This window comes from Apodemus sylvaticus, chromosome 16, assembly GCF_947179515.1.
Source record: "Apodemus sylvaticus chromosome 16, mApoSyl1.1, whole genome shotgun sequence".
Lineage (NCBI taxonomy): Eukaryota > Metazoa > Chordata > Mammalia > Rodentia > Muridae > Apodemus > Apodemus sylvaticus.
The window spans coordinates 9,947,492-9,975,030 of record NC_067487.1 but is presented as its reverse complement, the minus strand read 5'-3'; the positions used below and the strand labels follow the sequence as shown (position 1 = coordinate 9,975,030).

Genomic DNA, 27,539 nt, shown 5'->3' with positions numbered 1-27,539 from the left:
ACCCGGCACTTTCCCATCCCACAGACACTGGACAACAAATGATACAGCTACTTCTCCCAGGATGTGGCCAATATCATAATTTTCTTAGAGTCTCCAATTTTCTTATAGTTCCCAATTTTCTTAAGGTCCCCTAAAGAAGCCCTAGCCCCTAAACACCAAGAAGCAATTTTAAGAGACCATGCTGCCCCATTCCCAGGAGGTGGAAGGGATGATTTTTAGTGGTTCTATGGGATGATGGATGCTTGTTGTGTTAAAGGGGTTGGCTACAAGATATTAAATAGTTTTGACTCGGACAAAACAATAGGCTAAACTCAGGGCTACCCCCTCTCTTTTCTTTTCTCTGTTCTTCTCTTTCCTATGTAGGGAAATGGGTTTTAAAAGAAAAAGGGGATATAAGAAATATAGGAGAGAGTGTGGATTTAGGAATATCATAGAAATAAAAGGAAAAAGAAATAGATTAGTGAATCTACCCTTAAACCAAAAAGCATTTTATAGCCATGTTACACAAGTATAAATCTTTGTATATCGGTTAAACATTGAGACAATATTTATGTTACATGGGTAAAGATCTTGTATATGGATACAAAATTGAGGTTATATTTTGCTACAATATATTATTTATATATGTTTTCAACTTTTAGTTGAGATATTGTACATAGGTGATTATTAAGAATGCACTATTAAGTTCAAGTTCTTTTAAAAACTATTACAGCCCCCACATGCCCTTTCTGCTGTGACAGACTCTTGCCCGGTCTGCCACAGTGAAGACACCATCTCCTGATACTTCCTAGAGAAACAGCCGCAGTCAGGGCATTTAGAGTGTGGAGAGGCCTGGGAGCACAGGAGAATCTCCCAGGAGAGCCTACATACCTGTGTGCACAGAGGGAACAGGTATCCCAGGAGTACAGATACACAGGCTTGCAGGACAGATAAGCCACAGTCAGAGACAGCAAGACCAGCTAACACCAGAGATAACCAGATAACAAAAGGCAAACACAAGATCATTACCAACAGAAACCAAGACAACATGGCACCATTGGAACCCAGTGCTCCCACAACAGCAAATCACCAGAAAAGCAAGAGCTGGATTTAAAATCACATCTCATGATGCTGATAGAGGACTTCAAGAAGGACATAAATAATTCCCTTAAAGAAATACAGGAGAACATGGGTCAACAGGTAGAAGCCCTTAAAAAGGAAACACAAAAATCCATTAAAGAAACAGAAAAGCATGGGTCAACAGGTAGACATTATTAGGGAAATAATTAGGGAAATGACACCCTTCACAGTAGTCACAAATAATATTACATACCTTGGTGTGATGCTAACCAAGCAAGTCAAAGATCTGTATGACAAGAACTTCAAGCCTCTGAAGAAAAAAAATCAAAGAGGATCTCAGAATATGGAAAGATCTCCCATGCTCATGGATTAGCAGGATTAATATAGTAAAAATGGCCATCTTGCCAAAAGCAATCTACAGATTCAATGTAATACCTATCAAAATTCCACATCAATTCTTCACAGAGCTAGAAAGAGCAATCTGCAAATTCATTTGGAATAACAAAAAACCCAGGATAGCAAAAACTATTCTCCACAACAAAAGATCTCCTGGGGGAATCACCATCCCTGACCTCAAGCTCTACTACAGAGCAATAGTGATTAAAAACTGTATGGTATTGGTATGGAGACAGGCAGGAAGATCAATGAAATAGAAATGAAGACCCAGAAATGAACCCACACACCTATGGTAACTTGATATTTGACAAAGGAGCTAAAAACATCCAGTGGAAATAAATATTTTTAACAAATGGTGCTGGATCAACTGGAGGTCAGCATGCAGAAAAATGCAAATTGACCCATTATCTCCTTCCACAAAGCTCAAGTCCAAGTGAATCCAGGACTTCTGCATAAAACCAGATACACTGAAACTTACAGAGGAGAAAGTAGGGAAGAGCCTTGAACACATGGGCACAGGGAAAATTTTTCTGAACAGAACACCAATGGTTTATGCTCTAAGAACAAGAATCAACAAATGGTACCTCATAAAACTGCAACACTTCTATAAGGCAAAGGACACTGTCAATAGGACAAAACGGCAACCAACAGATTGGAAAAAGATCTTTACCAATCCTACATCCAATAGAGGGCTAATATTGAATGTATACAAAGAACTCAAGAAGTTAGACTCCAGAGAGTCAAATAATCCTATTAAAAAATGGGGTACAGAGCTAAACAGAGAATTGTCAACTTAGGAAAAACCGAATGTCTCTGAAGCACCTAAAGAAATTTTCAGGATCCTTAGTTATCAGGGAAATGCAAATCAAAACAACCCTGAGATTCTACCTCACACCAGTCAGAATGGTTAAGATGAAAAACTCAGGGGACAGCAGATGCTGGAGAGGATGTGGAGAAAAAGGAACACTTCTCCATTGCTGGTGGGATTGCAAGCTGGTAAAACCACTCTGGAAATCAGTTTGGTGATTCCTCAGAAAACTGGATATAGTACTACCTGAGGACCCAGCTATACCACTCCTGGGCATATACCCAGAAGATGCTCCAACATGTAATCAGGACACATGCTTCCCTATGTTCATAGCTACCTTATTTATAATAGCCAGAAGCTGAAAAGAATCCAGATGTCCCTCAACAGAGGAATGGATACAGAAATTGTGGTATATTTACACAATGGAGTACCTGGTAAAGCATGATTCTTAATATTAGTTAACCCATTGTATTTATGTACATGAAACTCACAATTACAAAAGCCAATTTACAATTATAAAAGTCTTATCCCAATTTTCTAACCTTTGGATATATTAACATCTGACTCCATTGCCCCTTTGTTCTCCTCTATCAAGTGTTTCTTCTCTCCCCTGCTCTTGCATCTCCTCTGACCTCCCCAACCCTTAGCCCCGCCTCCCCTTTTTCTGTCCAATCACAGGCCTCTCACTGCCTCAATGTCATTGGATAGGAAATATCTTGCAACAGACATCCAATATTAGCTTTCACACCTCACTAAGGTAGTTTTTCTATCTTAGTAAAAAAGCTATGTAAAACTTAGTAAGAAAAAAACTTAGTTAAAAAAAAAAGAATGCAATACTAAACACAACAATGACAATACATTAAGAACATCTTATTTTTATTTACAGAAATTACTCAACTTCATATTCCAATAATGTATCTATTGTCTTTAAGAGAAAAAAACAGATGGAGACCTCAGGACTCAGTCTTGTTCTTCCGATAAAATCACTAGTCATGTAACCTTATCACTTTTCAAAATTGAGCTTATGTTATAATTTCAATTTATAACATATTGATGTCCTCACAAACTTATCTGCATGATTCCAAAGTCTATAATGAGTTTTTATATCACACCAAACATTTTTTAGTGAATTCACAGTTTTGTATTAATTCTGGTGGTTTGTTAAATGCTATACAGCTCCTGGAATTTGTCTCTTATGACAGATAATTTTCTCAAATCTCTTAAGATCTACACTGTTTACAGAGTGCTTTTTACTGAACCAGTTTGGTTTTCTCAGTTTATATATTTGTCAGTGTTCCTTCCAAGTCATGTATAACATATGGTTATAAATCACTCATGGTTAATGAGCAGTTCCTTCATTACCTGCATTTGTAGAATTTCTCGAAAAATTTTGATGCTCCATAAATATAGAATGCTCAACATGGCCATCTTCTTCGCCATTTCATGATCTCTCCATTACTTATTAAAGGTCTTCCCTTATTCCTTTTATTTCTAAGGCTTTTCTTTCATATGAATTCTTTAGTGTTGAATTGTCAATAAACAATTATGGAAGGCTTACAAAAGTGTTTGCATTAATCTGGATTATCTCTAGTATGAATTTTGTAGTGTCGAGTGACATTTGAACTATTTTTAAAGGCTTTGCCACATTGTTCACATTTATAGGGCTTCTCACCAGTATGACATCTCCAATGATACTTAAGATTTGAAGAAGAAGTAAAGGCCTTGCCACAAACTTCACATTTGTAGGGTCTCTCTCCAGTGTGAATTCTTTCATGTTGAACAAGGGATGAAGGATATTTGAAGGTCTTGTCACAGTGTTTGCATTTGTAGGGTTTCTCTCTGGTATGCATTATCTGATGTTTAGAGAATGTTGAGTGAACATTAAATGTCTTTCCACATTCATCACATTTGTAAGGTTGTTCTCTAGTATGAATTCTCTGATGTTTAGAGAGCGATGTGTAAACACTAAAGGCCTTGCCACATTCTTCACATTTGTAGGGTTTCTCTCCAGTATGTACTCTTCGGTGAACAATAAGCCCTGAATAATTAGTAAAAGCTCTGCCACATTCTTCACATCTGTAGCGTTTCTCTCCAGTGTGGGTTCTTTGATGCTTATGCAGATATGTAGAAAAGCTAAAAGCTTTGCCACATACTTCACATTTGTAGGGTTTCTCTCCAGTATGGATTCTTTGATGTTTAACCAAATAATGAGAACAGTTAAAAACTTTGCCACACACTTCACATTTATAAGGTTTCTCTCCGGTATGAATTCTTTTGTGTTGTTTAAGGTGAGAAGAATAGTTAAAAGATTTGCCACATTCTTCACATGCATAGGGTTTCTCACCAGTATGAATTCTTTGGTGTTGAATTAGATTATAACAGTTAGTAAAGGCTTTCCCACAGTCTTTGCATTCATAGGGTTTTTCCCCACTATGTGTTCGCTGGTGATTCATAAATGTTGAGTAAATGGTAAAGGCTTTCCCACATTCACCACATTTATATGGTTTCTCTCCAGTATGAATTCTCTGGTGGTAAATAAGGTTTGCAGAACAGTAAAAGGCCTTACCACAGTCCTTGCATTTGTAGGGTTTCATGCCAGTATGTATTCGCTGATGCTTATACAGATAGGAAGAACACCTAAAGGCCTTCCCACAGTCATCACATTTGTAGGGTTTCTCTCCCCTATGAATTTGTTGGTGCTGGTGAAGGTTGGAAGAACAGCTGAAAGCTTTGCCACATTCGTTACATTTGTAGGGTTTCTCTCCAGTGTGGATTCGCTGGTGCTTAGAGAGAATGCAGCGACCGGTAAAGGCCATGCCGCATTCTCCACACTTGAAGGGTCTCTCTCCAGTATGAATTCTTTGATGTTGAATAAGGACTGAGTTCCTATCAAAGGCTTTCCCACATTCTTTACATTTATGGGCTTTGGATACTGTTGAAAAATTGTTAAAGTATCAGTAAAAGTATACCACCATACGTTATATTTATACTGCCAATCCTAAATATGAATATTTTAAAATTGTGACTACATTTTGACATAAAATTAAGCATCATAGAAATGGGAAACTATAGACATTTGCATACGTATATTCCCAGTAGCCTCATTCAGATACTAGAGGTTTAAACAACATAATCCACCACTCAACTTAGAATATGAAGACAATGTGGAGCAAACAATGGGAAACTATGATAGTTAAAAGCCAAACTTGATATAACACCTAAATGAAAAACACCTAGGGGGCATATTATTAAATGAAAGAAACTCTTATTTAAAGATGTACTGCTGGTCTTACATGAAAATTCAAAGTTCGAAAACATATCAAACAGGAAGCCAGTGTTGACTGTGATAAATTGGTTGGAGGTAGAAATACAGAAGATGTTTGAGATTTCAAAGTTATAAAATTGTGTAAAGATGTGTTGCATAACACTTTTAAATTGATACATGAAATCCTTAAGGCAGTGTTAGATTTTACCAAAAATTATATAAATACCTTAAAAAATCAAATTATGAAAAATTTCTAGTTTACCTAGAAGGGGCATAAGTTTAGCTAAGGAAACTATGTGTCCATAAATACAAAAGTTACACAATTTCTAGGAATACTCATTTAGAATGTTACAACAAATAGTAAGTAACCAAGAAATGGAGAAAATACATGTGTCTTGAGATTACAAATAATATTTTTATAGGGAATGATAAAGTCACTTTTAACAGACCTATGGCATAGCTCTCTTTATCTTATATTGTCCTTATGGGCTATAGTAATAGGGTACAGCGATGCATGTTATCATATAATGCAAAAGAATATAGACTTTAAAAAAATCAAACAAAAAATTGAATTGTAACATGACAAAAAGAGATCAAATTGGGGAGTCAAATTTTTTAAACAATATCAATAATATACTAAACAAAGCTTATCTAAATTTTTCAGCTATGACTACACACTTATATAAAAGCAAAGCATTGTAATATACTGCCATTGAATGGCAAAAAGAAAGAAAGAAAGAAAGAAAGAAAGAAAGAAAGAAAGAAAGAAAGAAAGAAAGAAAGAAAAAAGAAAGAAACAAACAAACCCAACCCTCATGCGATATATAGGAAGATTACTTGGAAAGCAAAGAACACTGATATCCACCCCACAACCCACATGTTAGAAGGAGAAAAATCAACCCTTGTATTTTGTCATCTCTCCTCAAAATGAGTACTATCATATGCATACACATGCACACACACACATACAGATACACACATGAAAACTTTTATGAAACTAGTTTAGCCAATGAACATGAAATTAAGTGGGAGATGCATTATCTGTGGTGTTACTGTGTTACTGAGGCTGTTAGAATAGTGTACCCATTTTCTGTGTCATAGAAAGTAAATAAACATATGTTGTAATTTAGATGCTTCCAGGAAAAATAAAAGGACTGAGACCATGCAGATGGCTCACAAGTAAATGTATGAAGACTGGAGTCTGGATACCCAGAAGCTTTGTAAATACAGAGTGGTCAACGTGGCCAGCTTGCCATCTGGACTTGGAAGATGAAGACAGGGACATCTCTGGAGTCAATTGGCTAAGAAGGCTAGCTCGGAGTTTGACTGAGAGATCCTGCCTCAATGAATAAGGTAGAAGAGCCATCAAAGAAGACTCTCAACATCAACGTTGGTCCTCCACAGAAACGAAGTTCATGTCAGCCTGGATGGACACATGCACGCATATACATGCAAGTGTGTATACAGATGAGAACAGTGCACAGACACAAGAAAACAAGTTAAATAAAGGACTTTAGCAGCCACCGTAAACACATATAAAGCTTTTTTGAGGTAAAAGAGGAGGATAATAGTAAACACCACAAAAGCCATTTGATAGCCAGAGATTTCCACCAAAACGTAACTTCTCAATGCATAGTTTCCAAATCGACTTGTCACTTGTGAGCTCCGCTCACTCGTTCCTACACACCTAGATGGATGGCCGCTGATGCTTTTCTCCTCACGCTCCACAGATCTGAACTCTGCTCCAGAAATGTGACCAGGTACGGCTTCGAGAAAGCAAGACCTGTTTGGAAAAGGAACGAGATGCTTGGCTGTATTTTTCTGAGAATTAACATTTGCACCCAGTTCTGTTGCTTTGGAGGAAAGAAAAGATAAAAGATTTTGTAAAATTCTATCTGTAAGCATTTCCTGAAAGACAGGATGCTTAGGGATACTGAACAGCCTGCAGACCCCAAACCTGCAGGGCCACTACAGGAAAATACTTTGAAAACAAACCTGTTAGAAACACAAGAAAAAAGAGTTTCTTGGCTATATAGCAATTCCCTAATTTGCCCTTTTAAAATGGACACATGAAACAAATCAATAAGCCAGGCTGTGATGGTGCACACCTGCAATCCCAGCACTTAGGAGGCAGAGGCAGGCAGATTGCTGAGTCTGATACCAGTCTGGTCTACAGAGCAAGTTCCAGGACAGCCAGGGCTACACAGAGAGACCCTGTGTTGAAAACTCTGAAAAGAAAAGAAAGAAAGAAATCAAAAGCACAAGCTCCCATAAGATATTCTTCAAAGGCAGGGAGGCAGTCACATGTCGACAGGGTGAAATGAGAGTTCCCAATGGAAGCTATCCTCACCCAGGAACACAAGGTGGCTGTAGTTCTCCAGCATCACGTCCCTGTACAGATTCCACTGAGCAGAGTCCAGACATTCACACTCTTCTGCAGAGAAATCAATGGCCACATCTGTGAATGATAGAAGGTCCTGAAGTAAAAATAAACAAATAGTATAAGTTAAATAAATAGGACAATTAATGATGTCAATACAGAAGTCACCTTTTGCCCAAGGTGAGGGGAGAGCTAGAAATGCTTCTAAATTGATGTGCAATGTTGCTTACATTCTTTAAAACCACCTCTACTCGGGAATCTCTCCCTGAGAGGACGTGCGGTGGAGATGGCGCCCGGTGCAGCGGCTCTGGGCTGAGGTTTCTGTGTGCACTCGTCCACGCTCATCCACGGGTGGGGAGAGGACAAGGGCACCGGGGACAGGCGCTTGAGCAGCCAGCGGGAGAATAAAGGAAGACTCAGGGATGAAATGGAAGGGTAAGAGCCTTACACATTTGCACAATTCAAACAGCAAAAATAGCACTTGGAAGATATTTACACCAAATGTGAGCCTAACCTTTAAGTACACTAAATGTAATTTTAACACTGTCTCTTTCTCCCTCTCTCTGTCAGGTATTCAGGCATCTGCTATGTTCCTAAGGCCAAGTTTGAACTCATGACACCAGTGCATTGCTCTTCAAGGGTCTTTATTTTTTCTCTTATTTTAAAATTTTCTACATTTCAACTCACCTGCTTTTGTTATCTCAATATATAAAGTTCCACAATGATGTATGGGGATAGTAATATTTTTATTGTTCATGATAAGCATATAAAATGAAAATGTACATATTAATGAAGGATTACATAATATTAGATAAGTCTTAGACATATACTTCATAGGGTCACTCCATATATACATAGTATGATTTTTAAGTATGATTGTAAGTATGACTGTTGCATAGAGTTTCAGCTCCGTGCAACAGTATCCGAAGTATCCTGCTCTTACCTAAATGCACTGTGCACACCTAGTCAACACTTTCTGTGCCTCTCTTCCCCAGCTCACAGGCTGGAAAAGCCCATATCATCTTCAACTCCTGTGAGATCAAAGTCTTTGCAGTACGTCTATGGCTGAGATCATATGCTCCTTGTCTTTCCAGGTCTAAATAATAACCCAATCTACACTGTCACAGATAAACTCCCATGGCTTTGAGGCTAAACAGGGCCGAACTGCGCATGTGTGTCGAGAGCCATGCGGGAGGAACTATAAATGGCTTTAGAACTCATGGAATGCGGCCCACCAGTTAGCAACCACAATGGATGTGTCTCAGAGGGGTGTAGCCCCGAGAGCTCCACGCCCTGAGGACTTGATGCTGGTGTGGAGTTTTACTCTGCTTGTTGCCTTCACAGGCCTCTTAATCTTGTCAGGGTCTGCGATTCGATGCATAAACCACTTGGACACTAATCTCAGTCAAACAGGGCTGGCTTTTGAACATATACCCTGAAAGTGATTGATCAGAGACACAGTACAGACTTGAGAGCTGGATTGTGACCCACAGATAGAATCCTATAGAGCTTGGAAGCCTGAAACACACAAACATCTATGCCATCTTATTCCACTCATCAGGATTCAGGGATGAGGGATTTCAGCTCTGTGTGCTGAAAAAAATACTCGCATATGACAGTACCTCAGTGTTTCTGGTCCCTTTTTAATCCCAGCTGATTTCTCAGTCCCAGCTAACAAATACTAATTGTCCCTGTAAAGTAATGGGTTCATATCAGTGGTGCTGGTCTTTTGTTAATCACAGATCATTCTTCAGTACCAGCTGAAGAAAAAGCAGCAGAAGGCCAGCCCCCGGAGAGAACTGGGGATTGTGAGAGTCTTTTGAAACCTCAAGTTGCCTCCAATGGCACACCAGGCCACACCTCTTAATCCTTCCCAAGCAGCTCACCAATGGAGACCAAGTATTCAAGATTATGAACCTATGGTGCCATTTTCACTCAGACCACCAAAGGTTTTTTTCTGACTTGCATTCCTCAGAGACTCAATGGAAAGAGCATTACAACTTGAATGCTAGGTTCAAAGCCAATGAAAATACAGGTCACGGGACATTAAACATGTTCTTAAAATAGGTTTGAGAAGTTCCAGAAATTCTACCCCAGCAAAGGTCACTCTTAAACCTGAAGTCCACATATCAATGAGAGTTATAAGGTGTTGACATCGTGGTGCACATTTAATCTCAATATCCAGGAGAGAGAGGTAGACAGATCTCTGTGAGGTCAAGGATTACCTGGTCAACATAGAGAGTTAAGGTCAGCTGAAGTTGCACAGTGAGACCTTATCCAATAAGAACTAGGGCATAAATCAAACAAGCAAAAATTTATTAAAAATGAAAAGAAAACCTGCTCCCTAATTTCCTGAGGAAGCTATGTTATCTGAAGGACAGTACAGATGAACACATCAAGAATATGACTGCTAAATAAAAAAGGATATCAATAAATCAACACTGAAATGCAGTAGGAAAAGAAAAACAGCTGGGCTTAAATGACACACTGGGTGGCCAGATACAATACAGGAGACCAACCCCAGACACAAGCATTCGGAAGGAGGCCAACGCAAACATGGTAGCTTTCCTCGTGCAAGAGGACTGTGGAGACAGACCGAAACGGACCACTGAAGTAAGCATAAAGTGGGGAAAAGAAAAAGGAAGCCAGGCAAGGGAACGCAGCATTTTCTTGATTCATAGTTGATGTTAGGAGAACCAATCTCATCGTGGGTGCAACAAGTCCTGGGCATATAGTCCTGGGTGGATAGGAGAGCAGGCTGAACAAGCATGGGAAACAGGCAGAAAACAGGGTGGATCCCATATGGCCGCGGTTTCATTTTCTGCCTCTGGATGCCAGCCTTGAATTCCTCCCCTGATTTCCCTGCATGATGGAAGTGCAATTAGCCTATTCTTCTCCAGGCTGCTTTTGGTCATGGTCTCTATCACAGCAGATGAAACTCAAACCCATAACCTCATACCAGGAGTCCATCCAGCATTGCTGCAGCAGATTGGACTTGGTTCTTAGGGAGGGAAATGTGAAAGGAGTGTGGAACTTTGTCCTGGAAAGTTCGTTGAGCACTTAGAGCTTGGTAGGCTGTTCTGTGGGAACTTGGAAGAAAAGAATACCAAGAACAATGCAGATGAAGGAGTCAGGGCTTGAGAAGTCTCTATCATAGCCATTCAAGTGAATCTTTGAGTTAAGAACCTGTGGTTTCAGACCCTTCAGCTGGGACTGAAGAATGAGCTGTGATTAAAAAGAGACCAGCATCATTGAGGTTCTCTCTTCTGTGAGTATTTCCTCGGGGTCAGCACACAGACACTATGGTAGACAGCACCAAGACCGCATTTCAAGGTAGCGGCTGATGTATGAGTTTCTCACATGGTACTGATTTTGAAGGCATAAAGGTGATGGGAAACAGATGAGGCTTAGCACTGTGACAGGCCAGGAGAGGCCATTGGTGGAAAGTGCAGCCTCAGTTGCAGTGACAGAGTCACGGAAAACAAATACAAACAACTATCATAAGATTATATGCCATGATCAGGTTGCTTTTATTCTGGAAATTTAGGGTTGCTTAAATATGATATTTGACAGAGGCAAAAAAAAATATACACTGAGAAAAAAAAGATAACATGATGTTTGGAAAAGTGGATGACCACATGCAGAAGAATGAAACTAGACCTGTATCTACTGCCCTGCACCAAGTTAGATCCAAGTGGATCAAAACCCTCAATTGGAAACCTGAAACACTAAACTGCTATGAGAAAATATACGCAGTACCCAACAAGGTATAGGTGGAGGAAATGAATTTGTAAACAGGGCTCCATTTGCTTAGGAATTAAGGCCAACAATTGACAGGTGGGATTTCACAGAACTAAAAACTTAGGTACAGCTAAGGAAACAAACAACTGAACTATGAAGAAGCCCAGAGGATAGGAGAGAACCTTTGCTATCTACACATCTGTCTGGGGATTAATACCCAAAATATACTAAGAACTCAAAAAGCAAAGAGTCAAGGAAATAAATAATACAATTAAAAAATGAGCTAGGGATTTAAACAGAGTTCTCAATAGAAGAAACAAAAATGGCTAAAAATATACATCTGAAAGTGCTCATCATCTTTTGCTGTTAGGGAAATCAAAACAAATTTGAGAATTCTTCTTACTACAGTCAGAAAGGCTAAGATCAACCAAAAAACTGACAAAAAAAAAAACCCTAGCAATGAGTGGAGAAAAGGAACTCTCAGACACTGTTAGTAAGACAGCAACTGGTATAGCAACTCTGGAAATCAGTATGGAGAACCCACAAAAAGCTAAAAATAAGTCTTCATAAGACTCAGTATATGGCTGGGCGGTGGTGGCGCACGCCTTTAATCCCAGCACTTGAGAGGCAGAGGCAGGTGAATTTCTGAATTCAAGGCCAACCTGGTCTACAGAGTGAGTTCCAGGACAGCCAGGGCTATATAGAGAAACCCTGTCTCAAGAAAAAGAAAAAAAAAAAGTCAGTAAGACTCAATATGTGCCCAGGGCACATACATCCTACTTGGCAAATACTAGCTCAACCATGTTGGTTGCTTCTCTATTCCGAATAGCTAGGAAACAGAAACAATCTAATATTCCTTTAACTGACAAATGAATAACGACAATGGCGCACACACACCATGGAGTACTAGTAAGCTGTACGTGAAAATGACTCATGCACTTGACAGGGAACTTTGTGCGCCCAGGAAAGACAATGCTGACCCAGAATGACAAATGCCACAAGTTCTCTCTCATCAGTAGTTTCTAGCTCCAAATCTTCAGAGGTGAGTTATACAGCAGGAAGTAACCATGGAAACCAGGAGAGTATAAAGGGAGCATGTGGGGAGGGGCATGAGGGAGGAGTAGCTGGACACAGGTGCTCCGAAGTGGGGAAGGGGAAGCTGGAGGGGGCTTCAGCTGGGAAGAGGGAGGGAGGTCAGTGCAGATGGAGAGGGTGGGTGAGATAACACCAAACCTCATGAAATCATACTCTATACTTACCAAAAATTATACACTATACAGTATATGCACACATAGACAAAAACCACAAGAACTCTCAACCCCAGAGCTACCTCTCCAGGCCTCGTGATGTTTACTTTTTAAAGTTATTTATTTTTATTTTTGTGCATAAGTTGTTGCCAGCTTGTGTGTGGGTGCACAACCTGGCGCTCCTGGAGCCCAGAAGATGGCACTGGCTCCCTGGGACTGCAATTAGACAGTTATGAACCACCATGTGCGTGCTGAGGACTGAATGCCTTTCCTCTGCTACAGAAACAAGTGCTCCCCTATTTTGTGAGGGGAAAAGGGAGTTTTTGTTTTGTTTTGTTTTGTTTTGTTTTGTTTTGTTTTGTTTCTGACACTCTCATGCAGCACACCTAGCCTTGAATTTGCTATGAAGCAGGGAGTCACACTGAACAACTGATTCCTGCGTCCACCTCCCAAAGGCAGATGTCGCAGGATACAGCAGAGCATCCTCGGGTGTTTTCTTTTTAATCATAGATCTGTTTAACAAATATGTTAAATAAAAATGTATATATATATATATGTGTGTGTGTGTGTGTGTGTGTGTGTATATATACGTATATACACATGTTTGATATGTGTATATATATCAAACATATATGTATACAGCCTGTAATATAACTGAACATATTGCTGTATGACTCTACATTGTAGGAAACTAGATTTGAGATGCAAGAAAATATACTTTTCACACCTTAAGCAGTGTAAATGGCATGTTCTTAGTTTCCTGCAGATTAGTGACATTAACTAGAAAGTGTCTTTATTATTTTAGTTATAGTTAGATGATATATAGAAAATATTGGTATTTATGATAATGTACTTTAAAGCCCAGGCTTCTTGGGTATAGATTTTAACACTGTAAGTCAGTCTCCAGCACACAAATCAATTGACTGAAGTGTGGCCAAAAAAGGGGGGGGGGGTAGGGGTGAGCAGCCGGCTGTATACAAAGACAGGGTGAGCAGTCAACTGTATACAAATCACTTGGGAAGCAGAGGCAGGCGGATTTCTGAGTTCGAGGCCAGCCTGGTCTACAGAGTGAGTTCCACGACAGCCCGGGCTATACAGAGAAACTCTGTATCAAAAACTCAAAAACAAACAAACAAACATATCACAGGACCTTGAGTGAGCTACAGCTCTAATTTCATCTCTCAAGCTTTCCACACCAAATTTCTGACATCGCAGTCTCTGGTGCAATTGTACGTGGTAATATTTTCTAGTATTTTCACTCTGCAGTGTTGTAGGATCCGTGATTGCTTGGTCGGTGCAAAGCTTGGCGTGTCCCCTTTATGAGATTTTTTTTTGCCTCATACTGGTGTGTGAATGTGAGGGTTCTGGTCACCGTGGGTAAATGGGAAATTCTTATCCAAGTGAACTGCCCTGAAAACTAACAATTTATTCCAAAGAAAATGGGATGAGCATCCCATATACCAAACTCCCCCACAGAACTCCCTGTCCTGGAAACTATGTGCCACATGAACGGAAAACCAGAGTCCTAGGCCTGTCAAAGCACACAGGAAGGCCCAGGGGAAAAAAAAATTTAAAAAAAAATGTGAAAACTAGTGACAGCAAGCTTCCCTGGCCAAGGTGGACTGTTAGGTGAGCTATCATTGCAGCCTGCCTCCGGCACGGTCAGCCAAGCCAGCCTGCTCTAGCAATCCTGGACTTTACACGTCTCCATTCTTGCACTAGCAGGTGACCTCTCAGGTCGCAGAAACACATGATTGACTCAGGCAGCCGCTCCGTCCAAACAGAGCATTCACTCCTTGCACCATGAGCGCCCCCTCCCCTGCACTCTGGTCAAGCCTAGGTCCACACTGCACAACCACGTGGGCTTCTCTCCGCCTCCCGCCCAGCCCTCCCCCTCCTTGCACGCCGGACCCGCCCACCCGCAGCGTTCCTGAGGCTTGCAAGGCTAGGCTGCACCCTGACCAACCTCCATATCCAACGCGGAGCTGTCACAAGCCACACTGTCCCAACTTTGAGAAAGCCGCAGAGTTTGGAGAAACACAAAAGCAAAATGAACCGGAAGCACAGAGAGAAGAGTCCGGTCTAGCGGAGTCATGCTGAAAGAGACTACATTTCCCAGAAGTCTATGCGAAGAACTACCCTAAACCAAGGGCAAGGAGAACAGTTTATAGGCTATGGACTATTACTGGATTAGGCTGCTTTTAAAGTCTCAAATTTACAAAGGGCTTGTGGGAATATGAGTCCAACCTTTGACGGCAACGTGTATTAGGTTTCTTCTTACTCTGATCAATGCTGTGACTTAAAAAGCTCAGGTGTACCTAGATTCTTTTCGCGGGAGGAAAACTTCTCAATGACTCAATTTTACTTTAAAATAGTAAAGCAAGAAGCTACATTGGGACCCACCACAAACTCTTTAAGATAGTTTTTGAAACCAAGTTTCCTGGAAATGTTCTGAAATCTCAGCTACTCTGGGGCTTGAGACAGAAGAATCACAAGTCTAAGTCCCAAACTCAAAGCACCGAAAGAGATGGGGGCTACTTAGTGGTGAAGCACTTCCCTAGAATGAAGAAGGCTAGGATTGCCACCCATTATGACACTAAATCACTGAAAAAACAAAACGAACAGTTTTAGTGTGTACACTGGAATGCAGATTGGGGCGTGGGTCCAGGGACACATACGATTTTTACCGATAAGCACCAGAAACCCTTTGAGATTTTCATCTGCCCTTAGTCCCTTGTCCAAACGTTCCTCTATTAATCCGTGTAAACAATGTAATATTTGAGAGAGTTGTACCAGAGCTTCACCAGATTCTCTTTCACAAACTCAGACAACTATTCACCACCAGGTTTGTTTTCGTGCCATGAACACTGATTCACAATGAGATTATTTCTCAGATTTGAGACAGTAGGAAGATCAGATTGTTTCTTTTCATTTCATCACCAGAAGAAACTCAATGTGCTCAGTTTATCTCATCTTGGCACAAGCTGACGTCACCAGAGGATGAGCCTCAGTGAGAAATGCCTCTATAATATAGGGGTGTGGACAAGCCTGTAGGTCATTTCATTTTCTCAATTAGTGATCAACGTGGCAGGGCCCAGGCCATTGTGGGCGCTATCAGCCATGGGCTGGTGGTTCTGAGTTCTGTAAGAAATCAGCCTGAGCAAGCCATGAGGATCAAGCCAGTAAGCAGCACCCCTCCACGACCTCTACATCAGCTCCTGCCTCCAGGTTCCTGCCCTGTTTGAATCCCAGCCTTGGCTTCTTCCAAAGGACAGCAATCTAGGTTATGTAAACCAAATAAACCCTTTTGTCCTGTGATTTCTATTCCTGGTACTTGACTACATCTAGAATTAACTGGAATCCAGAATGAGAAGGCACACCTATGAGGGATTTGTTGTTGTTGTTGTTGTTGTTGTTGTTGTTATTGTTGATGATGACATTGTTTTTGTTGTTGTTCCAACTGGCTGGATCCACTTCTAGTCAAGACTTTTGAGGTAGACGTTGTGCATTGCCCTGGTGCTGTTTGTATCCTGATGTTGATTTAGCTTTCCTCAAGAGAGGCTGCCCCGGGAGTGGATCACATACTCAGGTGATTTCATGCAAACCTTCTCCCCAGTTTAACAGGTCAAATAAAGTCTAGAGCCTGTTATTGGGCTATGGAACGGAAAGGCAGGGCTGGAGGTTTTAGGGAGTGGGGGAAGAGTAGGGAACGAGGGAGGAAGAAGATGAAGAAAGGGGAGTTGGATGATGGAGCAGAGCCATGTGGCCCAGAGACACCGCAAGTAGCAAGGGATGTCACAGCTGGGGAACAGAGTAGTGTAGTGGGAAATCTGCTCAGTCTAGGCATGCAGCTTATTGTAACTGAGTTGTGCGGTTTTTTTTTTTTTTTGTATGGGCTTATTGGGGCTGCAGAAATACTTGCCTTTGGTCCCAATTCTGAGGTGGGAAGATACAATTTTCATCTGGACTACACCTTCTGCTGGAAACCTATATAACAGCAGTTTTCAACATGTAGGTTATGACCCCTTTAGGGTCAAACAACCCTTTTCAGGGGTTGCTTAAGACCATCTGCATAATATATTTACATTACAATTCATAACACAAAATCAGTGATAAAATAACAATGATTTTATGGTTGGGGAATCACAACATGAAGAACTAAAGGCTCACAGCATTAGGAAGATTGAGGACCACTGCTATATAGATATGGAAGATGAAAGTTCTTACTCTTTGTCTGCTTGCTGTTACCTAGCAAGTCCATTCCCTCGTGGGCATTACAGCTACATCTTTGGGATTCCAGCATATACCGTACACCAGCTTGTGGACTGAGCAAACAACTGGAGTCCTGGACTTTCTACGCTCTGCCAGCCAACATCAGATTAGATGGACTACAGTCTGTAAGTCATTTGAATAAATCCCCTTTCTCTCTCTCTCTCTCTACACACACACACACACACACACACACACAGACATATACATACATACATACATTTTATAAGTTGCTAATCTAGAGAACCTTAATACAGGCCCCCAACTCGCTTTGGGTCATGTTCTTCCATCATGGAAATAGTAATCCTAAGGCAGAAGTTGGTACCAGGATTGTGGGGCACTGCTCAGACAAACATGACCTTGTTTCCGGGAATATTGTGGATGGATTTTGGAACTTTAGGCTAGAAAAGCCCTTGAGTGTTCTATGGAATCCTGCAAGATAAGAATCTCCAGAATGCAGAGGACAAAGGGTTGTCAGGTGAAGTTCTAGAGGGGAGGGTGAGAGTCTCTCTAAGACTCTATGGGGGGTTTTGAATATTTTGAGTTAAGCATCTGAGGTTCTTAGCTAGAGCTAAAGAATCTGCTGAGGTTAGCAAGAGACCAGAAGCACTAAAGTCCAGCCTTTGTTTTACTGGGATAATTGATATTGGTGAATGTTATGTAGTTCATATCCACCAGGGGAAGACTCCCAGACTCAACTCAGATTATTTTTTGGCAAATTTATTAAAGCTGCTAGCAGGGCCACTGTCTTTAACCCAAATGTGCTCTGAGGTGGGGAAAATAAGGCCTTTTAAAGGCAAAAAGCACAGGAGCTGTTCTGCTCTGCCAAGATTAGGTGATCGATCAAGATTACCTCAAAATAGAGTTTGATGACCATGTAAGCAAGTGACAGAAATCAAATCAGCATTTAGGCATGTCATAATAGTCATAGCTGCAGATTTCTCAGTGGTTGTCTAGGAGTCAGGATTGCTGTAAACTTATCATCCAGGAACTTGAGTGAGAGACAAGCTGCTATTAGGTACAAAGATAGATGCCTAACACAAATGGGGTTTCTTTAGTCATCACATCCCCCAGAAGCTGTAGATCATATGAATTAAATCATTGATTCATGTTAAGATACTGGTTGGTACAGAGCCTACAGGGTAATATTTTAGCAGAAATTATTCTTTATAAATGTATGATAGTAACCAATTTAAAACACAAGGGCCAATCAGAAACAGCAAAGAGTAGTAAAACCCAGGATAGCTCAAACTATTCTCAACAGTAAAAGAACTTCTGGGAGAATCAGTATCCCAGACCTCAAGCAGTACTACAGAGCAATAGTGTTAAAAACTGCATGGTATTGGTACAGTGACAGGAAGGTAGATCCATGGAAAATAGATCTTCAATAGAATTGAAGACCCAGAAATGAACCCACACACCTGTGGTCACTTGATCTTTGACAAAGGAGCTAAAACCATCCAGTGGAAGAAAGAAAACCTTTTCAACAAATGGTGCTGGTTCAACTGGAGGTCAGCATGCAGAATCGATCCATTCTTATCTCCTTGTACCAAGCTCAACTCCAAGTGGATCAAGGACCTCCACATAAAACCAGACATACTGAAACTAATAGAAAAGAAACTGGGGAAGACCCTTGAGGACATGAGCATAGGGGGAAAGTTCCTGAACAAAACACCAATAGCTTATGCTCTAAGATCAAGAATTGACAAATGGGACCTCATAAAATTACAAAGTTTCTGTAAGCGACAAAGGATATGTCAAAAGGACAAAACGGCAACCATCAGATTGGGAAAAGATCTTCACCAACCCTACATCTGACAGAGGGCTAATATCCAATATATACAAAGAACTCAAGAAGGTAGATTCCAGAGATCCAAATAGCCCTATTAAAAAATGGGGTACAGAGCTAAACAAAGAATTTTCACCTGAGGAATTTCGAATGACTGAGAAGCACCTTAAAAAATGTACAACATCATTAATCAATGGGAAATGCAAATCAAAACAACCCTGAGATTTCACCTCACACCAGTCACAATGGCTAAGATTAAAAACTCAGGAGACAAAAAAAAAAAAAAAAAAAAAAAAAAAAAAAAAAAAAAAAAAAAACCACTCAGGAGACAGCAGGTGTTGGCGAGGATGTGGAGAAAGAGGAACACTCCTCCACTGCTGGTGCGAATGCAAGTTGGTACAACCACTCTGGAAATCAGTCTGGCGGTTCCTCAGAAAACTGGGCATGACACTTCCTGAGGACCCTGTTATACCACTCCTGGGCATATACCCAGAGGATTCCCCAGCATGCAATAAGGACACATGCTCCACTATGTTCATAGCAGCCTTATTTGTAATAGCCAGAAGCTGGAAAGAACCCAGATGTCCCTCAATGGAGGAATGGATACAGAAAATATGGTATATATACACAATGGAGTACTGCTCAGCAATTAAAAACAATGAATTCATGAAATTTTTAAGCAAATGGCTGGAACTGGAAAATATCATCCTAAGTGAAGTAACCCAATTACAAAAGAATACACATGGAGTGCAGTCATTGATAAGTGGATATTAATTAGCCTAGAAGCTCTGAATACTCAAGACACAATTCACATATCAAATGATTCCCAAGAAGGAAGGAAGGAGAGGTCCCTGGTCCTGGAAAGGCTTTATCCAGCATTGTTGGGGAGTACCAGGACAGAGAAGTAGGAGGGGGTTGATTGGAGAACGGGCATAGGGAAGAGGGCTTATGGGACTTATGGGGAGGGGGAACCGGGAAGGGGGAAAGCATTTGAAATGTAAACAAAGAATATAAAAAATAAAAAATTTTAAAAAAGAATAGGTCCAGCTATGTCAGGTAAAAGGATAGTAAGCCATGGGGGACCAAGAGAAAAAGAGACTGTTGCCAGTCTATCTTCGAGATACTAATATAATAACATCATTTCTCACCTCCTATTTCTCCCTTTAAAACTTCGTGTGTGTGTGTGTGTGTGTATGTTTGTGTGTGTGTATCCTTTTCGAACTTATGGTTTCATATATATGTACCTAAATACATAATACTACCTTCTAAGTCTGTATTTTGCTATTTGTACTTACATGTTTTCACAGCTGACCATTTAGTGTTGGATAACCAGTTCGTGTGCCCATCTAAGTGCCAAAGTGAAGGGAACATTCTGCCCATAGGCTGTGACTGTGGACTTCAATTTTTCTAAAATTTTCTTGAAGTTAGAATGACCATTTGTCCCTCTAAGTCTCGTAGCTCCCTTAAGAGGGCTACTCTTAAAGCAAGCTCTTGCTCCCTGTGTCTCTCTGCCATTTGGTGGAGAGAAGTTTTTTCAGTGGCTCTCCTGCGGGCAGCTTTCTCCTCCAAGTTGGCTTTCTCCCCGGGAGATAGAGTGTCAGCACCTGAAGTATGACTAGATTTCAGAGTTTGTAGAGAAGGATAGACTTTGGTCTTTTTGAGAAATTAAAGAAAAGAGCAGACATAGACAGAGATCATTTTAAATGTCCCTCCCCCATATCTATCAGAGGCAGGAAGGATAAGAGAGCACAGAGACAGTGTCCAGACGAGCGCTTTCTCAGAGAACTAGATCCAAGCAGGAAGAATTCTGAATAATGTCATTAATCAGAGACCAGTAGTTAAAGGCAGTAACCGGAACCGGAACTTTTTTTTTTTAACAGTTGTCCATCACTGAAGGAAGCCAGGTAAGGGGATGCTACACCCATTGCCAGCCCTACTGCCTGGGAAACATTAGGGACTGGACTTTACTGAAGCTACTCTGTCAAGTTTGGCTACCGCTATTTGCTAGTTGTTTTGTTTTGTTTTGTTTTTTGCAGGATGGGTGGAAGCTCTTTTCACCAGATGAGAAATGCCTTGTATAATTACTGTGAAGTTACTGATGGAGATCATCCCTACTCTTTTCGGTCTGACAGTGGGGCAGTATTAACTGTATTAGTATTAATTGCCAGATTATCAAGACAACTGGCTTACACTCTAGGAATACATTGGGAATTACATTGTGTCTTTAGGTCCCAAAGCTTAGGACAGATAGCGCCAACAGGACTATTAAATACCAAATTCAGTACAGAGCCTGTTGGGGGATGGACCGAGCTGCTCCCAATATTCTTCTTAGGATCAGGTCCTCCCCCTACAGGAACAAGCCAGCAACTTCCTAAGAGCAGCAAAGAAAAAATACCCAGCAACCACATGGTGGCTCACAACCATCTGTAATGAGATCTGAAGCCCACTTCTGGTGTCTCTGAAGACAGCTACAGTGTACTTACATATAATAATAAATAAAAATCTTTTTAAAAAGAAGGAAGAAAAAAGAAAGAAGGAAGGAAGGAAGGAAGGAAGGAAGGAAGGAAGGAAGGAAGGAAGGAAGGATAGGGCACAGCAGAGACAAGTGCTTTGGACTCAGATCTTTCTGATGAAATCTTGGTAGGTGAGAGATGAACACTGCTGTATACATCCAGAATAATAAACCCAAGAGCCACAAAGATGGTAAATCATGCAAGGGGCAGTCAATAACGCGGTATCTGTGAGCTAAGACAGCCCAAGAAACTTGGCTCCGAAGTTGTAATATTCTACCTCTTCACAATGGGAATGTGCTTTGAACATGTACCACAGGTGTAGGTGTTATTCCTTCTGGGAACTGCAGTTCACGATTGTTGTGAATGTACCCAGATCTCACTCACTTTGCCCTTTTCCCCAGTGTCTTGTGAAGAAATGCCAGCATTGAAAACTAACAAATACAACTACCCACAATAAGAAGCAGGAAAGAAAATGAAGTCCTGTATTTTATAGTATCATAGCTGGGGTTTCTATTAATGCAGTGAAACACTATGACCAAAAGCAAGTTGTGGAAAGAAGGGTTTGTTGGGCTTCCATTTCCATAGTGTAGTCATTACTTAAGGATGGGAACTCAAATATGGCAGGCACCTGGGGGCAGGAGCTGATGCAAGGCGTGGAGAGTGCTGCTTACCTGCCTTGCTCCACAGGGCTTGCTCAGCCCACTTTCTTATAGAAAAACCCAGGACCACCGGCCCAGGGACAGCACCATCCACAAGAGGCTGGGGCCTCCCACATCAACCACGAATTGAGTAAATACCTACAGCCCTACCTTTCGGAGATGTTTTCTCAACTGGGGCTCCTGCATCTGGTGGCTTTACCTGGTGTCATAAAAATAGCCAGTACACTATTTAATGAGAAACTAATTTCCTATTAGTAAAAGCCAAACTATCAAATAAATGAGACATATGTCAGCACTGGAACAATGTTTATCAAACCTCTTTACTAACCTCAAGGCATCTCTACTTTTCTCCAGCAAAATCCAAAACTGCCAATATGGAAAAAAAGGAACTTGCAAGAAGCAATGGTGAAAAAAAAATCACACACAAAAGCCAAGCCTTCTCAGTTATAACACTGAATGCAAATGGATTTAAGACTAACTAAATGACAGATTAATGCACTGAATTCAAAAGAATTTGTCAAAAATAACAAAACAGCTAGAAAATACCCACAGAGTTAAACATTGAGAAATCAAACTGTCCAAAGGTGGACTGATCAACTGAGGCTTTCCCTGAGGCCCTGATAAATGGAAAGAGACCTGGCCTTCTCAAAACCAGGAACATGCTTGACAGCCAGTAAAAGCCTGGAGCCAGGAGCTAAGGAGCTTTTCCTGAGAACTTGGTGTACAGAGAAGGAACACAGCTCCTTCTCTAACCCATAGATATGCTTGGGAAAGCTTGGGGCCATAGTCTTGGGGTAACTGTGGCTTCAGATCCTAAGAACCCAACACTTTAGCCAGACTGTGTCTTCCATAACTGCTTCCCTCAGATTTGTTGGTGCCCTGAATGTCAATCGGACAGAATTCCAGAACAATCTGGTGCCCTACCCTCGCATCCACTTCCCCCTGGCCACTTATGCCCCTGTTATCTCTGCTGAGAAAGCCTACCATGAGCAGCTTACAGCAGCAGAGATCACCAATGCCTGCTTTGAGCCAGCCAGCCAGATGGTGAAATGTGACCCTCGCCATGGTAAATGCATGGCTTGCTGCCTGCTGTACCGTGGTGATGTGGTTCCCAAAGATGTCAATATTACCATTGCCACCATCAAGACCAAGCGTACCATCCAGTTTGTGGACTGGTGCCCCACTGGTTTCAAGATTAACATTAATTACCAGCCTCCCCCTGTGGTACCTGGTGGTGGCCTTGCCAGGGTCCAGAGAGCTGTGTGCATGCTGAGCACAGCCATTGCTGAAGCCTGGGTTTGCCTAGATCACAAGCATGCCTCTGATGTATGCCAAGCATGCTTTTGTGCACTGGTATGTGGGTGAGGGCGTGGAGGAGGGGGAGTTCTCTGAGGTCCTAAAGAAGGATTATGAGGAGGTTGGGGCAGATAGTGCTGAAGGAGTTGATGAGGGTGAAGAATATTAATTTATGTGCTGCAATTTTACACTTCTGTGATCTCATCTTCATTTTTGTGTGTTTTAACTGTCCTAAAATGTCAATAAAGATGTTTCCATTTTAAGTAGGAGGAAAAAAGAAAAGAGCCCAACACTTCCCACCAACACATGGTTATCAGTCCCAAGGTGGCTATGTCTGTGATAGGTCTATTGTGCTCTTGAGATACTTTGTGTTCCCAATGTGCAACATAGTTTGATTGCTTCTTGTTGACTTTGTACCACTGTAAGATAGTTTCTGCTGACTCTGTCCCATTTAGACCCATAGATAGAATATATAAAATGCTGTACTTCTTAGTGAGCTTGCTTGCCATAAGGCATAGGTTGTGCAAGACCTCCTGACCCAAACTTTCTTATTGTTTTTATGCTGTTCGTGACCCCTGGGAAAAGAGAATAGACTGGATTATATAATTAATTAAATGTATTAAAGTTACTAGGATGACAACACTCACTAAGCCAAACTTGAGATTTTTATCTGAAAGGAGCTGAAGAAAGAATTTCTAAAGGTAGAAACCACAAGACCTTAAGTATCCTTAAGCAGTCCAAGAACTGTTCTACTCTGCCAAGATTAAGTAGTCAAATTGACCTCAAAACAGTCCTTGAAGCTGTATAAGCAGGTTACAAAAGCCAAAAAGCGATCAGTCTATCACCGGACAGAGTTACTGGGTACTTCTCTTCCCGAGACTGAAGTAAGAGACAAACATCTAGTGGGTACCAAGATGGATGCCTAGCATAATATGTGAGTTTCTTCAGCCATCACAATCTTCTCTTTCTTCATTCTGCTTTAGCTTATAACCTTAGTCCAGGTTCTCTCTCTGAAGACCCCATCACTGAAGAATGACCTGCTGGACCAGGTCATCCAACTGTAAAGCAAACAAAGCTATGAAAACATACAGGAATAATCCTACCTGATAGAGTAACTTCAAAGACAAACCAGAAGCAATAGAGTGCCACTATGTGTAAGTAAACACAAACCACACAACTAATGTAAATGTTTCACATTTATTGATTCACACAAAATCAATAGGTTTTCAGTTCCCCCTAGATAACATGAAAAGACATGGAAGTCGAACAATTCAGACAAAATAAAAATGGGGCATTTCCATATTGCAGTCTCACACCTAGGTAGGTCCTCCTAACCATGTACAAAGGATTCTCTAAGATAAATATCCAAAACATTAACTGGATTTAAAAGATAGCGACAGAACACTATGCACAACAACAAAAAGAATATATTCTGCTCAGTGGCATAAGATATCTTCTCTAAAATGGACCACATAATAGGCAAAAAGCCATTATAATAATAATAAAAAAGAAATGAATCTTGTATATCCTATCAGAACGCAATGTTCTGGCACTAGAAATGAATAAAAAGACTTCCCTAAGAAAATGCACAATTAGTTGATGAAATGATATGCCACTGAAGGATTAGAGAGAAAGTCACTCCTAAGTGGAGTTATATTGAATCCTTAATTAAAATAGTGGAGGTCTCGAATTTAAAACAAACAATAAACAAAACAAGACCAGACAAAAAACAGACCCACAACACTAAGAAGACAGAAACAGTCATCAAAAGTCTCATCACACAGTAATGCCCTGAGCCAGACAGATGGACTATAAAATTCTACTAACCTTAGAAAATTTTAATATTCTTTTACTTTTAAAAAAATTATTTTTATTTTTAAAACAAAAAAATCAAGTATTAACACATTTCAAATCCTTCCACAAGATAGAAAAAGATGCACACTATCCAACTCACTGTAACTCTAATATCTAAAGTAGACATACATACACACACACACACACACCAAATATTCTTAATTAATATAGGTTATTTTTTAAAGAAAATTAACTATGGTCAAATATGATCTCACATAATGACTAAGTTGGCATCATCCCCATGATGGAAGGTTGGCTCAATATGTGTAAATCAATACATAAGGCACCATAAAATAGACAAACAGAAATCACATAATCATCTCATGTAGAAAAGTCATTGGGTGAACTTCAAACGTGTTCATAAGTATGGATACTAAAAGACCTAGGAATGGATGGAACATCTGTCAATATAATAAAAGCTGTGGACAAAACTGTGGGCAACCTTGATTATATGGAGAAAAATGAAAACTCTGGCATGAGACAAGGGTCCCTACTATCTCTACTTTTCCAATACTATACTCATATTCTTTAACAGAGAAGAACATATAGATAGGCAAAGGGAAATATTAAGAAAGGAAGAAATTCAACTATGCCAGTTTACAGATGGCATGAATACATACTAAAATACCTTGCTGTATACTCTGCAGAAACTTCTAAATATGATCATGTTGACACACGTTATGCCATCTTGACACAAGCTCACATTATGCCATCTTGACACAAGCTCACATTAGCCATCTTGACACAAGGATCATTCTGGAAGGGAAGTTCAACTGAGAAAATGCCCCCCCCCAGACTGGCCTGTGGGCAAAGCTGTGATGCACCGTCTTGACTGATGGGCCCAGTTGGAAGGCCCAGCTGACCTGGAGGTCCTGGGTAAGCAAGCATGCCAGGGGGCTGGTAGGATGGCTCAGCAGTTACAAACCCTGGCTTCTCTTCCAGAGAACCCAGAGGTTCAATTCCTAATACCCCTGGGGCAGCTCACATCTATTAATCCAGTTCCTGGGATTCTGACATCCTCACACAGACATACGTGCAGGTAAAACATGAAAGCACATTTAAAAAGATTTAATTTTTTTTTAAAAAAAGAATATTTATTAAAAAGAAAGAGAAGAGAGAAAGAAAGAAGGAAAGAAGGAAAGGAGGAAGGAAGGAAGGAAAGAAAGAAGGAAGGAAGGAAGTTGAACATGCCATGGGAAGGAAGGCAGTAAACAACGTTCTCCAAGCTCTGTCTACTGTTCCTGCCTCATTTCCTGCCCTGACTTCACAGTGACGGGTTGTTACCTAGAAGTGTATTTAAAAAAAAAAAAAAATGAGCCCTTTCCTTCCAAATTTGCTTTTGTTGACAATGTTTTCTACTACAATAGAATCCCTAACCAAGACAGATATAAACACTATCAGTAAAAATAGCTGTTCACAAAATCAACATAAAATACCATTAGCCCCTGTATGCACTAACTAGATACTTGCATAGAAAGTAACAAGAAAAAGTAGCACCTACTTTTAAAAAGTTTTTTAAAGGAGACATCCAGGAATAACACTAACCAAATAAGTGAAGGACTTCTATAAGCAAAATTTGAAAGTATCAAAAAGCATCACTTACATGAAGACATTATAAGACAGAAAGACACATTCTGGGATTTGCAGAGCTCATTTTGTAAAAACAAAAACAAAAAAACAAAACACCTAGAGTAATAAAAGCAATCAATACATTCAATGAAATTCATAGCAAAATTCTAATAACAAATAACTAAAAAAAAGCAAAACAAAACAAAAACAAAAAAAACCCCACAGAACCCATAGAGGAACAAAAATTACCACATATAAGCAAAGCAATTAATGCAGAAAGAAAGATCAAATATATATTACTTAACAACCTCAAACTATACTACACAACCATAGTGATAAGGACTCCGCGGTCGTCCTTAAAATGTAAATAATGCAATGTAAAATGCCCCCAGAGAGAGAACACTAAGTTAAAGGACACAAAATATTTGACAGAATTTCCAAAAATCCATGCCACAAGAGAGAACCTCTGAACAAATACTGTTAGGAAAAATCAGATATCCAAATTCTTCCAAAAGGAAGATCAAAATTAGATCTATTTCACTTATCCTACACAAAAATAAATTCAACCCGGTTTAAAAGATATTAACATTGAAATGCAAAAAGCATCATAGTTAACAATTGTACAAACATGCTCACATTCAAACCACACAGTGCATTTTTCTTTTTTCTTCATTTTTGCAGGACACCTATATTA

General features: G+C 40.3%; 2 protein-coding genes across 2 annotated transcripts in view; both read right to left on the bottom strand.

Annotated features, from left to right (window-relative positions):
* Positions 1-1,367, bottom strand: part of LOC127666486 (zinc finger protein 420-like) — a 31,001-nt gene extending 29,634 nt beyond the window's left edge. Inside the window, exon 1 of the mRNA XM_052159303.1 lies at positions 1,313-1,367. The gene's annotated coding sequence lies outside the window, so the exon portion shown is untranslated. The remainder of the gene's footprint in view (positions 1-1,312) is intronic.
* Positions 1,368-3,161: 1,794 nt separating this feature from the next.
* Positions 3,162-27,539, bottom strand: part of LOC127667093 (zinc finger protein 708-like) — a 37,423-nt gene continuing 13,045 nt past the window's right edge. Inside the window, exons 5-8 of the mRNA XM_052160125.1 lie at positions 14,863-15,036; positions 7,879-8,005; positions 7,216-7,311; positions 3,162-5,195 (exon numbers count right to left, since the gene is read on the bottom strand). Coding sequence (XP_052016085.1) covers positions 3,835-5,195; positions 7,216-7,311; positions 7,879-8,005; positions 14,863-15,036 — 1,758 coding nt within the window. The 3' untranslated portion in view covers positions 3,162-3,834. The remainder of the gene's footprint in view (positions 5,196-7,215; positions 7,312-7,878; positions 8,006-14,862; positions 15,037-27,539) is intronic.